The sequence below is a fragment of the Halichoerus grypus genome, chromosome 2, assembly GCF_964656455.1.
Source record: "Halichoerus grypus chromosome 2, mHalGry1.hap1.1, whole genome shotgun sequence".
Lineage (NCBI taxonomy): Eukaryota > Metazoa > Chordata > Mammalia > Carnivora > Phocidae > Halichoerus > Halichoerus grypus.
The window spans coordinates 166,674,851-166,690,784 of record NC_135713.1 but is presented as its reverse complement, the minus strand read 5'-3'; the positions used below and the strand labels follow the sequence as shown (position 1 = coordinate 166,690,784).

The 15,934-nt window shown below is 35.9% G+C and overlaps 1 protein-coding gene across 2 annotated transcripts in view; it reads left to right on the top strand.

Moving 5' to 3' along the window:
* The window catches only part of TAOK1 (TAO kinase 1), a 154,535-nt gene that overhangs the window by 57,006 nt on the left and 81,595 nt on the right, over nt 1-15,934 (top strand). For both annotated transcript variants that reach the window (XM_078068109.1, XM_078068110.1), the window contains one exon: nt 3,336-3,557. In XM_078068109.1, the coding sequence (XP_077924235.1) occupies nt 3,426-3,557 (132 nt within the window). In that variant the 5' untranslated portion in view covers nt 3,336-3,425. The remainder of the gene's footprint in view (nt 1-3,335; nt 3,558-15,934) is intronic.

The following is a 15,934-nucleotide window of genomic DNA, read 5'->3' as shown; positions in this document are numbered from 1 at the left end:
GTACTTAGATTTAAGCCATTTAATTTTTTTTTTTTAAGATTTTATTTATTTGACAGACATAGTGAGAAAGGAACACGGGAGTGGGAGAGGGAGAAGCAGGCTTCCCATGGAACAGGGAGCCCGATGTGGGGCTCGATCCCAGGACCCTGGGATCATGACCTGAGCCGAAGGCAGACGCTTAACGCCTGAGCCACCCAGGCACCCTAAGCCATTTAATTTTTTTAAAGTTAATTTCATTGAAGTATAATTTACATATAGTGAAATGCATCCATTTTAAGTGTTCAGTTGTAGTTTTACAACCCAATTACATAATGTAATACATGATACAAGTGTATATACTTACGTAATTCACTACCTCAAGATACAGAAAATTCTGTCATCTCCAGAAGCTCCTTTGGGCCCTTTTGTCCCCCATACCCACCCCAAGTATCCATGGATCTATTACTTTAGACTAGTTTTGCCTGTTTGAGAATTTATCAGGGAAATCATTAAGTACATACTCTTGTTTCTGACTTCTTTTTGCTGGGTGAGCATAATGCTTTTGATACTCATTTGTGTTCCTGCGTGTATCAGTAGTTTATTCGTTTTTATTGCTGTGAATAGTATTTCATTGTGTGAGTATACCACAATTCTATTACACATTTATTTGTTGATAGATGTTTGTATTATTTGCAGTTTTGGACTATTATGAATAAAGCTACTGTGTGTGAGTTTTTGTGTGCCTTTGTCTTCTTTTCTTTGAATAAATGACAGCTAGTTCAGGAATTGCTCCTTCATATAGTAAATGTTTATTTTTCTTGATAAGCATCTGCTAAACAGTTTTCCAAAACAGTTGTACCATTTTATAGTCCCATGTAATGATTTCCAGTTCCTGACCTTGTGCATTTATCATTTCTTATGTTTTCTATAAGTATCTTTCATATTGATTGCTTAAAGTGGTATTTTTGTGTGAAATGATAAGTGCATATATGTTTTTGCTAGATTTTTCTCCATAGGGTTTGTACTGTTTTTTCATTACCGCTATTAATGGATGAGTGCATATATATTTCCCTTCACCCCACCATCAGCATGTGGTGAATTTTTGCCTTTCTGATAGGTACAAAATGAAATCTTTAGTTTTAATTTGTATTTCTCTTACTTGGTGTGATTTTGAACATATTTTCATATATTTAATGGTTGGTTAGATTTAAGCAATTTAATTTTTTTTAAACATTTTATTTATTTATTTGAGAGAGAGAGAGGGAGAGAGTGAGTGAGAGAGAGAGCACAAGCTGGGGGGGAGGCAGAGAGAGAAGTGGATGTGGGGCTCGATCCCAGGACCCTGAGATCATGACCCCAGCCAAAGGCAGACGCCTAACTGACTGGCCACCCAGGCACCCCTAAGCAACTTAATTTTTTAAAGTTGTTAATTTAATTTTTTTTTCTGTGAACTATGTATATCTGCTGTATTTTTTCTTTGCTGTTTTCAGAAACTTTTCAGGTATTAAGGATATCAGATTGTTGTCTTCTTTTTTTAACTTTTTACATATTAGGGATATTAACCGTTTGTAAACCTAAGTTTCAAACTTTTTTTCCAAGTTTATCTTTTATCTTTTTGTTTGGAGTGTCTTTTTCCATGGTCCCTTGTCCCAAGTTTTTTTTTTTTTTTTTATATTGTTAAATACATATCAGTCTTTGTCATTGTTGTTTTGGATTTGGATCATAGGAAAGTTTCCTCAATCCCTGATTACGGAGGAACTTACTTCTAGTACTTATGTGTAGTTTCATTTTTAAAAAATTTATTTATTTTAAGTAATCTCTGCACCCAACGTGGGGCTCAAACTCATGACCCCAAGATCAAGAATCACATATTCTTCTTACTGAGCCAGCTAGACGCCCCAGTTTCATTTTTTATGTTTGTATTTCTGACCCGTATGTAAGTCTGGTGTTAAGTTTGAGGAACAGGTCTCAAATTCATTTTTTTCCTCATTTATTTGGGATGCCTCTTAAGCCACTTAGCAGTAATGTTTACATAAGATATGTGATAAGATTATAATTTTTGTATATTTTTTCTGAATGGGTTCCCAATTTTCTCAACATTTATTTCTTCTTCTTTAGTTGTATGCTAAATTCCAAGACAGACATACACGGGTTTGTTTCTGGACTGTCTTTTAGATTATTGATTTCCCTGTCCTATTTTTAGTATTCTAAATGATACCATAGTTATTTTTTATTATTATTATTATTATTTTTAAGATTTTATTTATTTATTTGAGAGAGAGAAAGCATGAGAGGGGGGAGGGTCAGAGGGAGAAGCAGACTCCCTGCTGAGCAGGGAGCCCGATGCGGGACTCGATCCTGGGACTCCAGGATCATGACCTGAGCTGAAGGCAGTCGCTTAACCAACTGAGCCACCCAGACGCCCTATTTTTTATTATTTTATTAAGTAAATGTTCATTATTTCTTATTTCTCTGATTTTCTGGAGGATGCTATCCCATTCTATGAAATAGGTTATTTTCAGTGTATAGATTAGGAAAATGAGGCTACCCAAGCTCACAGTTTGTAGTGTTGCCAGGATTCATGTTCAGGCAGTGTCATTCCAGAACCCAGGTTCTGAAGCCTCTCAATTATGACAGCTATTTTTATAAAATTGAGTAATCAGATATAGAGGAACTGAGAACACCAGGGAATTTACTGTTTTTCTATAGTATCTACGTATCTAATGATGCAGATTTGATAAAGGCCATATTTTAATGTGAATCAGGTTTATGGGGAAAATAGTTATCTGTGTGAAATTTATTACTTTCTCCCATTGTAGTTTTCTTTGGAATGTCTGTATTAGATTTGATTAATGCTGGCAAATGGTATCTGAAAGGAAAAGAAACAACTTACTGAATTAAATCTTTTGTGTATTTTCTTATATTTGAATATCATTAATAGATGGGAATCTTCCTGGTGTTAGAGACATAGTATTGGTATGTCTTAAGTTGCTGTGCACATTTTTGATAGCTTATGTGTTAGCTCTTCTGAGGGTGCACTGCATCTGGATTAGGTAAATCTTTAAGTACAGATACAGAAAGACTTCTAAGATGTAAGATTTGTTTAATTTTTAAAAGTCTATATGTAGTATATACATATATACTATGGATATTAAGAATCTGGGTTTTCTTAAAGTACCACAGGTGATTGTGATGATGAGCCAGGTTGAGGAACTAGTAGACCACATTTCCTTCTCAGTGAAAATCTAGACCTGAGATAATTTTTGTATATGCTGTCAGAAAATGATCTTATACTAATTATTCTTAGCAGCTTTTGCTTTTCCTGACTTTTTTCTTTTCTTATTTCTCTGCAATAGTTTATGCCAACGTGGCTTCATTCATACAGATGAACCAAGGATTGGGATAGCAGTATAAAATTAGAATCAGAGAACTGATTGCCCAGCAGGATGCCATCAACTAACCGAGCGGGCAGCCTGAAGGACCCTGAAATTGCAGAGCTCTTCTTCAAAGAAGATCCAGAGAAGCTCTTCACAGATCTCAGAGAAATTGGCCATGGAAGCTTTGGAGCAGTGTATTTTGTAAGTGTTAAAGGCTTAATGTCAGTGACTGGCATTTACTCAATATCTAGTCCCAGCAGGGTAAAAAACAATAATATAAAGAAACATAGGCAATAGTCCATTTTATAATCACTTGCATAGATGTATGTGTATAATATGAAAATAGGTAGTTTTATTTATTGAGCTTCTTGGATTATTGAAAAAATGGGAAAGAATTTTATTTTGTTTTAACTTACATATGGTTTAGCATTTTAGCACAGTGGTTTGAGGAGTCTAATGACTTGTATTACTTTAAAATTAAATATTACAGAATACTGACTTCTGTAAAGTCTGATACACAGTCCATTTTAGTGTTATGGAAATCTAGAATTATTATTTGACAGAAGGCTATGTACCAAAGTCTTTTCCTCTTGTGTGTATATGTGTGTGTGTTGTGCTAAAAGAACCATCAGATTTGCCATTTTAACCATTTTTAAGTGTACAATTTGTGGTGTTAATTACGCTCACAATGTTGTACAACCATTACCATTATTTCCAAAACTTTTTCATCACCCCAAACAGAAGCTCTGTATGTATAAGCAACAACTCCTCCTTCTCCCTCTACCTAACCTCTAATCTACTTTTTTCTATGAATTTGCCTATTCTAGATATTTCATATGAATGGAATCATACAATATTTGTACTTTTGTGTATAGCTTATATCCCTTAGCATAATGTATAGCATAACATTTTACAGGTCAGCCATGTTGTAGCATGTTTCAGTACTTCATTCCTTTTTATAGCCAAATAATATCCCATTGTATGAATATACCATGGTTTGTTTATCCATTCATTTGTTGATGGACACAAGATCATGTCCACCTTTTGGCTATTGTGAATAAATGCTGTAATGAACATTTGTGTACAAATATCTGTTTGAGTCACTGTTTTCAAATTTGGGTGTGTACCTAGGAGTGAAAATACTAGATCATATGGTAATTTTCTGTGTAACTTTTTGAGAAACTGCCAGACTGCACCATAAAGGCTACACTGTTTCCATTCCCACCAGCAGTTTACCAGAGTTCCAATTACTCCACATCCTCATGCCTGTTATTTTTTGTTATTTTGATTATAGCTGTCCTACTTGAAGTAGTATCTTGATGTTTTGATTTGTATTTCCCTATTGACTAGTAATGTTGGGCATCTTTTCATGTGCTTATTGGCCATTTGTATATCTTCTTTGGAGAAATGTCTATTCAAATCCTTTGCCCATTTTAAAATTTGGATTGTCTCCTTGTTGAGTTGTAAGGGTTCTTTATGTATTCTGAATATATTAATCCTTATCAGATAGACGATTCGCAAATATTTTCTCCCATTCTGTAGTTCGTCTTTTCACTTTCTTGGTGATGTCCTTTGATGTACAGAAGTTTTAAATTTGGATTAAGTCCGGTTGGTCTTTTTTTTGTCATTGTTACTTATGCTTTTGGTGTCATGTCTAAGAATCCAGTGTGAAATCCAAGGTCATGAAGATTTACCCTTATGTTTTCTTCTAAGAGTTTTACGGTCTTAGCTCTTATTTATAGGTTATTGATTCATTTTGAGTTAATTTTTGTATATGTTGTGAGGTAAAGGTCCAACTTCATTCTTTTGTATGTGGAAATCCAGTTGTTCCGGTGCCCTCTATTAAAGAGACTATTCTTTCCCCGTTGAATTGTCTTGACATCTTTGTGGAATCAGTTGTCATATTGTATAGGTTTATTTTGAACTCTCAGTTCTTTTCCATTTGTCTGCATATCCATCTTTATGCTAGTATCATACTGTTTTGATTACTGTAGCTTTGTAGTATAAGATCAGGGATAACTTTATTCTTTTTAAAGAATTGGCTATTTGGGGCCCCTTGCAATTCCATATGAATTTGAGGATTGGCTTTTCCATTTCTGCAGTTGGAATTTTCTTATGAATTGTTTAAATCTGTAGATCATGCTTGGTAGTATTGGCATCTTACCAATATTGTCTTATTATCTGTGAACACAAATGCCCTTCTAAACATTTATTTAGGTCTTCTTTAATTTTGTTCGGCAGTGTTTTATAGTTTTCAGTGTACAAGTATTTTAATTCATTGCTTAAATTTAGTCATCAGTATGTTATTCTTTTAGATGCTGTTGTAAATGGAATTACTTTAATTCCCTCTTCAGATTATTCGTTGCTGGTATATAGAAACAGCTGATTTATGTGCGTTGGTTTTTACCCTACAATTTTGCTAAATTTATTAGCTCTAGTATCTTTCATGTGGATACTTTGGAATGCCCTATATAAGATCATGTCACTTATAAGTAAAGATTGTTTTACTTCTTCCTCTCTAATTTGGATGCTTTTTATTTGTTTTTCTTATTTGTTTGCTCTAATTAGAACTTTGATGGCAGTGATGAAAGTGAGCATGCTTGTTCCTGATTTTAGGGAGAAAGCTTTTTTCAGTTTTCATCATTGAGGATGATATTAGCTGTGGGGTTTTCCTAAATGCCCTTTATCATAGTGAGGAAGTTCCTTCTATTTCTAATTTTTTGAGTGTTTTTTTTCATGAAAGGTTGTTGCACTCTGTTATATACCTTTGTGATATCAATTAAGATGATCATACGGTTTTTCTCCTTTGTTCTGTTAATGTAGTATATTACATTATTGATTCTGTTACATTGAACCACTCTTGCATTTCTGGGATAAATTCCACTTTGTCATGTTTATAATATAATATGCTGTTGGATTTGGTTTGATAGTACTTTGAGGATTTTTACATCTGTATTCATAAGAGACACTAATTTTCTTGTGATTTTCTTGGTCTGGTGTTGGCATCAGGCTAATACTGGCCTCATTGAGTTAGGAAGTGTTCTCTTTTATTTTTTGGAAGAGTTGGGGAACAATTGGTGTTAATTCTTTAACTGTTTGGTAGAATTCACAGGGAAAGCATCTGGTTATGGACTTTGTTTTTGATTACTTTTTAAGTGCTTACTTGTTAAATGTATGTTGCTATTTTTTATTTTCTTAAGTTACTTTATTTGTGGGTTCTAGGAATTTGTTTCATCTAGGTTATCTAATTTATTGGTGTACAGTTGTAAATAGTATTCTCATATAACGCTTTTTATTTCTGTAGGTTGGTTGTAATGTTCCCGCTCATTCCTGGTTTTAGTTATTTGGCTCTTCTCTCATTACTTTTTTATTGGTATAGCTAAGTCCGTTTTCTCTTGAATTTTAACTATAATTCTAGTTTGAGATTTTCATTAAAAGACACTTAGTAAACTTTGCTTGTTCATACAAGGATGTATTATATCACCTTTAACTGAAAATTGAAAAGCATACAGAAACAATTACTTATAGTTGTTTTCCCTTCAGATAGCCACTGATAATATTTCACTTACATCTTTTCAGCCTTTCAGTAATGTACATATATCTAAGATGACTGTTACCTCAATTTAGCCAGGGCTCCCAGTTTTAGTGGTGAAAGTCCCATGTCCTAGAAACCTCATAGTCCAGGGCAAAATGAGATAATTAATTATTCTACATATATCTGTAACATGTAGTGTTTATATACTGTTCAGTTGCCATTTAATTTTTATTATTTATTTTAAAGATTTTATTTATTTATTTGACAGAGAGAGACACAGTGAGAGAGGGAACACAAGCAGGGGGAGTGGGAGAGAGAGAAGCAGTCTCCCCGCGGAGCCGGGTGCCCGACATGGGGCTTGATCCCAGCACCTGGGATCATGACCTGAGCCAAAGGCAGACGCTTAACCACTGAGCCACCCAGGCGCCCCTGCTGTTTAATTTTTAAAATGAAAATGGTATCATTTGTTTTTTAAAATTTTTACAGTGCTGCTTATTTTTCATATTAATAAGTGTACATGTATAACAACTAGTGTATCAGATTTTATATATCCATTCAGTATATCATAATTTGCTTTATCATTCCATATGAGTAGATATTTAGGTTTTTCAACCCTCCTCCCTTTTTTTGCTATTAAAAATAATACTGTAATGAACATCATTGTATTTCCTCTTAATGAATATGTTTGCTAGTTTGGAGGGAAAAAGAAGAAAAGGAGAATAAAGCAATGTGAATAGCCTAGAAAATAATGAAGAATATTAAATAGGAGACTATTGAAGGGAGCCTTGGATTATCAATTATTAAAAATCTATGACACAATAGAGGTGCCCAGCTGGTTCAGTCAGTGGAGCATGCAACTCTTGGTCTCAGGGTTGTGAGTTTGAGCCCCACGTTGGGTATAGCGTTTATTTAATGAAAGAAATTAAAAAAAAAAATACAACACAATAGTTAAAGCCATATGGTATTAGTGCCCAAGTAGGCCAAGAGAAGAAACAAAATAGAACCAGAAGCAATACTAATTTAAAGAGCCTTTTTTGGGGATTTTTTTGTTTGTTTGTTTTTCAAAAGAGAGCAGAGCATGAGTGGGAAGAGGCAGAGGGAGAAGGGGAGAGAGAATCTTAAGCAGGCCCCATGTTCAGCATGGAGCCTGACGCAGGGCTTGATCTCACAACCCTGAGATTGTGACCTGAGCCAAAATCAAGTCTGTTGCTTAACCGACTGAGCCACCCAGGCACCCCTACGGAAAATATTTTATGGTGTGTATCTATTTGGTAGTTTCTTGTACAGGTTAAAGAAGACATCTTTTGGCATAAAACTTACTGATGGGAGAAAGTAGGTTAATTTTTTCATTGTTTAAAAATACACTGCCATAAGCAAGTAAAAGATTTATATATAGGGGTACATGGCTGGTTCCATTGGAAGAGCATGCAACTCTTGATGTGGGAGTCCTGAGTTCAAGCCCCACGTTGGGTGTGGAGATTACTTAAGTAAATACATAAAAACTTAAAACAATATATTTATACATATACTTCCTCTTGAGAAGTGAATTTGCAATACTTTATAAACCTGAACAGTTTTATCTTAAGGAAATTGAGATGAGGATTTTAAATTAAGTAGAGATATTTATTTTTTTATTTTTTTAGAAGATTTTATTTATTTTTTAGAGAGAGCTCGTTAGAGAGAGAGATCGTTAGAGCATGAGCTGAGGGTAGGGGCAGAAGGAGAGAGAGAAGTGGACTTCCAGCTGAGCAAGGAGCCCAACACAGACTGAGCCACCTAGGCATCTCAAGTAGAGGTATTTAAAAACATTTTTAAAAAAGACTTTATTTTTCTAGAGCAGTTTTAGTTAGGCTCACAGTGAAATTGAAAGGAAGGTACAGAGAGATTTCCTATAGTCCTTTCCTTCACACATGCATAGCCTCCCCCATTATCAGTATTCACCAGAAGACAACTGACGAACCTACATTGACATAATCACTGTAGTTTACATTAGGGTTCACTCTTGATGTTGTACATTCTATGGGTATAGTCAAATGTATGATAAGTACCCATCATCATACAGAGTATTTCACTGCCTTGAAAAAAACCTTTGTGTGCAGGTTTTTGTGTGGATATGTTTTCACCTCCTTTGAGTAAATGCCAAGGAGTGCCATTGCTGGATTGCATGGTAAAGTATGTTTAATTTTGTAAGAAACCACCAAACTATCTTACAAAGGGACTGTATCATTTTGCATTCCCACCAGCAGTGAATGAGAGTTCTTGTTGCTCCATATCCTCATCAGTACCAAAGGGTACTGTCAGTGTTCCACTTTGGCCATTCTAATTGTGTCTAGTAGTATCTCATTGTTTTAATTTCTATTTCCCTGTAATACATGATGTGAACCATCTTTACATATGCTCATTTCCCATCTGTATTTTTTCTTTGGTAAGGTGTCAGGGTGTTAGGCCCATTTTTAAATCAGGTTGTGTGTTTTCTTGTTGAATTTTAGGATCCCATTGGGTCCAGGGCTTTGCTTTATTGGGAAATTTTTGATTACTGATTCAATCTACTATCATACTATTCAGATTTTCTATTTCTTCATGGCTTAGTCTTGGTAGGTTTTATATTTTTCAGAATTTACCCTTTTCATCTAATTTGTTGGCATATAGTTGTTCATAGTACTCTCTTAAAATCCTTTTTATTTCTGTAGAATCAATAGTAATGTCCCCTTGTTAATTTCTGATTTTAGTAATCTTTCTTCCTTAGGCCATCTAGCTTAAAGGTTTGTCAATTTTGTTGATCTTTTTGAAGAACCAACTTTTGATTTCATAGATCTTCCCTATTATTTTTCTGTTCTCTGTTTTGTTTATCTCTGCTTTAATCTTTATTACTTCCTTCCTTCTGCTAAATTTGGGTTTAGTTGTTCTTTTTCTAGTTCCTTAAGTTGTAAAGTTAAGTTGTTAATTTGAGATTTTTTTTTTTTTTTTAATGTAAGTGTTCATAGCTACATATTTCCTCCTGAGCATTTCTTTTACTTGGCCCCTTAAGTTTTGATATGTTGTATTTTTGTCTTTATTCAATTCTAGGTATTTCTAATTTCCCTTGTGATTTCTTCTTTGATCCATTGTTGTTTAAAAGTATGTTGTTTAGGGCGCCTGGGTGGCTCAGTTGGTTAAGCGACTGCCTTCGGCTCAGGTCATGATCCTGGAGTCCCTGGATCGAGTCCCGCATCGGGCTTCCTGCTCGGCAGGGAGTCTGCTTCGTCCTCTGACCCTATCCCCTCTCAGGTGTTCTCTCTCTCTCATTCTCTCTCTCTCAAATAAATAAATAAAATCTTTAAAAAAAAAAAAAAAAAAAGTATGTTGTTTAAATTCCCCAACTTTGTGAATTTCTAGTTTTCTGGGTTTTTGTGGGGTTTTTTTGTTTTTTGTTTTTGAGGGTGGGGAGGGAAAGGCAGAGGGAGGGGGAGACGTGAGGCTCAATCTTACAACCCTGAGATCATGACCTGAGCCGAAATCAAGAGTCAGGTGCTTCACCGACTGAGCCACCCAGGCACCCTTAGTTTTCCTTTTTTGTTACTAATTTCTAATTTTATCACATTGAGATCAGAGAAGATTCTTTGTACGATATCTGTCTTTTTAAATTTATTGAGACTTGATTTGTGACCTAACATACGTTAGGAAAGTGTCCCATGTACCCTTGAGAAGAATATGTATTATATTGTTGGGTAGAGTGTTCTGTATATGTATATTAAATCTAGTTGGTTTATTGTGTTGAGTTCTCTATTTCCTTGCTTATCTTCTGTCTGGTTGTTCTCTCCATTATTATGAGTGGGGTATTAAAGTCTCCAACTGTTATTGTAGAACTGTTAATATCTCTTTTCAATTCTGTCAATTTTTACTTCATATATTTTAATGATCTGTTATTAGGTATTGTAAATGTTTATAATTGTTATATCTTCTTGCTGTATTGAACCTTTATTAGTATATAATGTCTTTATCTCAGAACCTTTTTTGACTTACAAGTCTTTTGATTTATAAATCTTTTTGGGGACTCAATTTTTCATTTCTCTTAAGTATGGATGGAATTGTTGGATCATAGGGAAGGTATATGTTGAGCTTTATAACCAATTGCGAGACATTTTTTAAGGAGTAAAAATTTTACACTCCCATCAATAGTATATGAGAATTCTGTTTGCTTCATATTCTCTACAACATTAGGTGTTGACAGTCGTTTTAATTTGAGTCATTCTGGTGGATGTGTAATCGTATTTCAGTAAGGTTTTAATGTACATTTCCCTGATGACTGGATATTGAGTACGTTTTCATAGACTTAATGGTCATTCACATATCTTTGGGAAGTATTTGTTGAGATGTTTTGCACATTTTTTAAAAATTGGGTTGTTTTTCTTTTTGAGTTGTATGGGTTCTTTGTATATCCTGGATACTTACCAATATTACGTGTTTTGTGAATGTGTTCTCCCAGAACTGGAGAATTACATATATTCTGCAGTTTGTTGGGTGTAATGATCTATGCGTGTCAAGTACGTAATGTACATTGATTATATTCTTCAGATCTTTTGCATCCTTTCTGATTTCATTTGTTTGTTTTTGGTGTGCATGTTCTGTCAGCAACTCAGAGATGTATTTAAAATCTCTTCTGATTGTGTATTTATCTGTTTTTCCTTTTAGCTCTCTCTTGTTTTACTTTATGCATTTCTAAGCTGTGTTATTAGGAATATACAAATTTCGGATTATTGTATCTTCTTGTTGAATTGTCCCATTATCATTACAAAATTTCAGTCTTTATCTATCTTTATAGTATTTCTTGTTTTAAAATCTACTTTGATGTTAATTAGACATCTTTCTTTGGCAAATGCTTGCCTGGTATTTCTTTTTCCATCTTCTTTCATTTACAGTTTCTGGAACCTTACATTTAAAGCGTTTCCTAGGGGCGCCTGGGTGGCTCAGTCGGTTCAGTGTCCAACTCTTGATTTTGGCTCAGGTCATGATCTCAGGTTGTGAGATAAAGCCCTGCTGGGGGCCCTGCACTGGGCATGGAGTCTGATTAAGATTCTTTCCCCCTCTTACTCTGACCCTCCCCCCCTAAAAAAATTTAAAAATATAAAGTGTTTCTCATCTCTCTTGTCTTTTTTCCCCCCAGAATTTTTTCCACCTTTATTGTGATGTGATTGATATATAATATTGTGTAATTTTAAGGTGTACAGTGTGTCGGTTTGATACACTTATATATTGCAAAATGATAACCACTATAATATCATTAGCTAACACCTCCTTCCTGTCACATAATTATCATTTCCTTTTTGTAGTTAGAACATTTGAGATCTACTCTCTTAGCAACTTTCAAGTATATAATACAGTATTTTCAGCTGTAATCACCATGCTGTACATTAAATTCCCAGAATTTGTTAATCTTATAACTGGAAGTTTATATCCTTTGACTAGTTCTTCCCACTTCCCAACCCCTGGTAACCACTATTCTACTCTGTTTCTTTGAGTGCAGCTTCTTTAGATTCTACATATAAGTGATAATATACAATATTTGTCTTTTTCTTTTTAAGTTTATTTATTTATTTAAGTAGTCTGTGCACCCAGCGTGGGGCTCGAACTCACGACTCTGAGATCAAGAGTCCCATGCTCATCTGACTGAGCCAGCCAGATGCCCCGCATTTGCTGTTTCTATCTCACTTATTTCACTTAGCATAATGCCCTCATGTTTCATCCAAGCTGTTGCAAGTGGTTCTTTCTCATGGCTGAATTAATACTCCATTGTATTTATGTGTGTGTGTGTGTATACCACGTTTTTATCCATTCATCCTTTGACAGATACTTCTGGTTGTTTCTGTATCTTGGCTATTGTGAATAATGCTGCAGTGAATTTGGGGGTGTAGATATCTCTTCAAGATCTTGAATTCAGTTCTTTTGGATACATACACAGAAGTAGGATTGCTGGGTCATATGGTAGTTCTATTTTTAATTTTTGGAGGAACTTCCGTTTTGTTTTCCATTGTGTTTATACCAACTTACATTCCCACCAAGCAGTGCACAAGGTTTCCCTTTTCTGCACACCCTTGCTGATACTTGTTATCACTTGTCTTTTTGATAAGAGCCATTCTAACAGGATTGAGGTGATATCTCATTGTAGTTTTGATTTGAATTTCCCTGATGATTAGTGATGTTGAGCACCTTTTCATTTACCTGTTGATCATTTGTTTGTCTTTTCCCCTATATTAACCTTTTGGTTATCCATTCTTTTATTACTCTTTTAATCGTCACCCCAGAAATTATATATTCTCTCTTTTTTTTTTTTTTTTGAGAGAGAGCATGTGCACAAGCAGTGGGAGCGGGAGAGGGAGAAGCAGGCTCCCCACTGAGCAGGGAGCCCCATGCAGGGCTCAATCACAGGACCCTGGGATCATGACCTGAGCTGAAGCAGATGCTTAACTGACTGAGAGACACCCAGGCACCCCAGAAATTATATATTCTTGATTTATTATAGGTAACTTAGCACTTCTTCCATTTCTCAAACATTGTGAAAACTTTTATTTGACAGAGAGAGAGTCAGCGAGAGAGGGAACACAAGCAGGGGGAGTGGGAAAGGGAGAAGCAGGCTTCCCCCTGAGCAGGGAGCCCTATGCAGGGCTCAATCCCAAGACCCCGGGATCATGACCTGAGCCGAAGGCAGACACTTAACAACTGAGCCACCCAGGCGCCCCAAACAATGTGAAAAGTTTACACTATTTCAATCCTGTCTTTCTCCTGTTCTTTGTGCAATTTTTCTAAACTGTCCATTTGATTCTTTTTTAACCTTTTATTTATTTTTAAAGATTTTTTTTTTTTTTTTTGAGAGAGAGAGTGTGTATGAGATTACGGAGGGGCAGAGGGAGAGGGAGAAAGAATCTGAAGCAGACTCCACACTCAGTGGGGAGCCCGGCGCAGAGCTCGATCTCACCACAACAGAGATCATGACCTGAGCCAAAACCAAGATTGGATGCTCAACCATTTGAGCCACCCAGGAGCCCCTGCAGGTTTTTAAGCTGCTTCTTTTCAGCTCCCTTTTTTGAGATGATGCATTGTAAGTGTCAGACATTTTGGAAGCTCCTGTCTCTGGCCTCTGTCTCCTTAGCCTAGCTTTCTCCTTAGATTCTGTTTTTCTGTACCACAAGTTCAGGGATGAAGGTGGATTAAACTTATAGCTCACTTTGTATATTGTTCTTCTCTCAAGCATTCTGTTCTCTCTCAAACATTCTAGTCTCTAAAGCCTGCCTGCATTTGTTGCTCTTCAGTAGTTTCATGAAGTCATTTTGCATATATTGCTTGCTTTTATTGGTTGTTTTGGGCCAGTCTTAGTAGTGAGATTTTCCTAGGTTAATGTGTGATATTATTTGGACTTGCATGGACTTTTCTATTTTTTTTTTTTGGTAGATTTTATTTATTTATTTATTTATTTATTTATTTGGGAGAGAGAGTGAGAGAGCAAGAGAGCAAAAGCAGGGGGAGCGACAGAGGGAGAAGGAGATGGAGTAGCAGGCTCCCCACTGAGCAGGGAGCCCCACATGGGGCTTGATCCCAGAGCCCTGAAATCATGACCTGAGCCCAAGGCAGATGCTTAACTGACTGAGCCACCAAGGCGCCCCTTGCATGGAATTTTCATATATTATTCTGTAAATATGTGTTTTTGGAGCAATTGGTATTTCATTGTTAATAATGAAAAGTATAGAATTTCTATAGATTTTTTTTCTTTTCTTCTTTCTTTTTTTATTTTAAAGATTTTATTTATTTATTTGACAGAGAGAGACACAGCGAGAGAGGGAACACAAGCACGGGGAGTAGGAGAGGGAGAAGCAGGCTTCCCATGGATCAGGGAGCCTGATGCGGGGCTCGATCCCAGGAGCCTGGAATCATGACCTGAGTCGAAGGCAGACGCTTAACGACTGAGCCACCCAGGCGCCCCAAGATTTTTTCTCTTCTTTAGACCTGCCCACATAATCTGTCCAGTGGAGAGAGTAATGTTATGGTCCTTTTCTTTGCATTAAGGTACTAAGTTAAATCACATATTAGCAAAATATCAGTGATTTAAAAATTTTAAACCTATAAAATTGTATTACCCCAAATCCATAACTTGTGAGTAGTCTTTGTTGAAGTGACTGAAGCAGGTAGGTTTTGAATTAAGGTTTTAGTGGGGACTGAGGATGTATCAGAGAAAGGTAAAAAGGAAAGACAAGGAAGGGCTCTTGAAGACAGCCCCCTATACTATGCTAAGAAATGTATATTTGATTCTGAAGTCTTTAGGGAACCACTGAAGTGCAAGAGAAATATTTCCATTTGTGATATACAAAGTTTATTCTTGCAGCAATGTGGAGGGAAGATTGGCGTTGTCAAAGATCAAAGAAGGGATGCTGATTTTGAAGCTTTTCTAGTAATTTAGGAAAGAAATACTGAGGGCTTGGGGCACCTGGGTGGCTCAGTTGGTTAAGTGTCTGACTCTTGATTTCTGCTCAAGTTGTGATCTCATGGATTGTGGGATCGAGGCTGCGTGGGACTCAGCTCTCAGCGGGGAGTCTATTTCTCTCCTCCCTCTCCCTCTGCTTCTCCATGGGTGCACGCTCTAAAATAAATAAATAAATCTTAAAAAAAAAACAAAAAACATTTTTTTTTTCTAAATGTAAAAATCATTTTTTTAAAGATTTTATTTTTGGGGCGCCTAGGTGGCTCAGTCGTTAAGCCTCTGCCTTCAGCTCAGGTCATGATCCCAGGGTCCTGGGATCGAGCCCTGCATCAGGCTCCCTGCTCCGCGGGAAGTCTGATTCTCCCTCTCCCACTCCCCCTGCCTGTGTTCCCTCTCTCGCTGTGTCTCTCTCTGTCAAATAAATAAATAAAATCTTAAAAAAATAATAATAAATAATAAAATTAAATTAAAAAAGAAAAGGAAGAAGAAAATGCAACAGAAAAAGATAATATGTATTTGGCCCACAAAGCATAAAATAATTAATATCTTGCTCTTTATAGAAAAAGTTCGCTGACTTATGACCTAGGGGAAGGC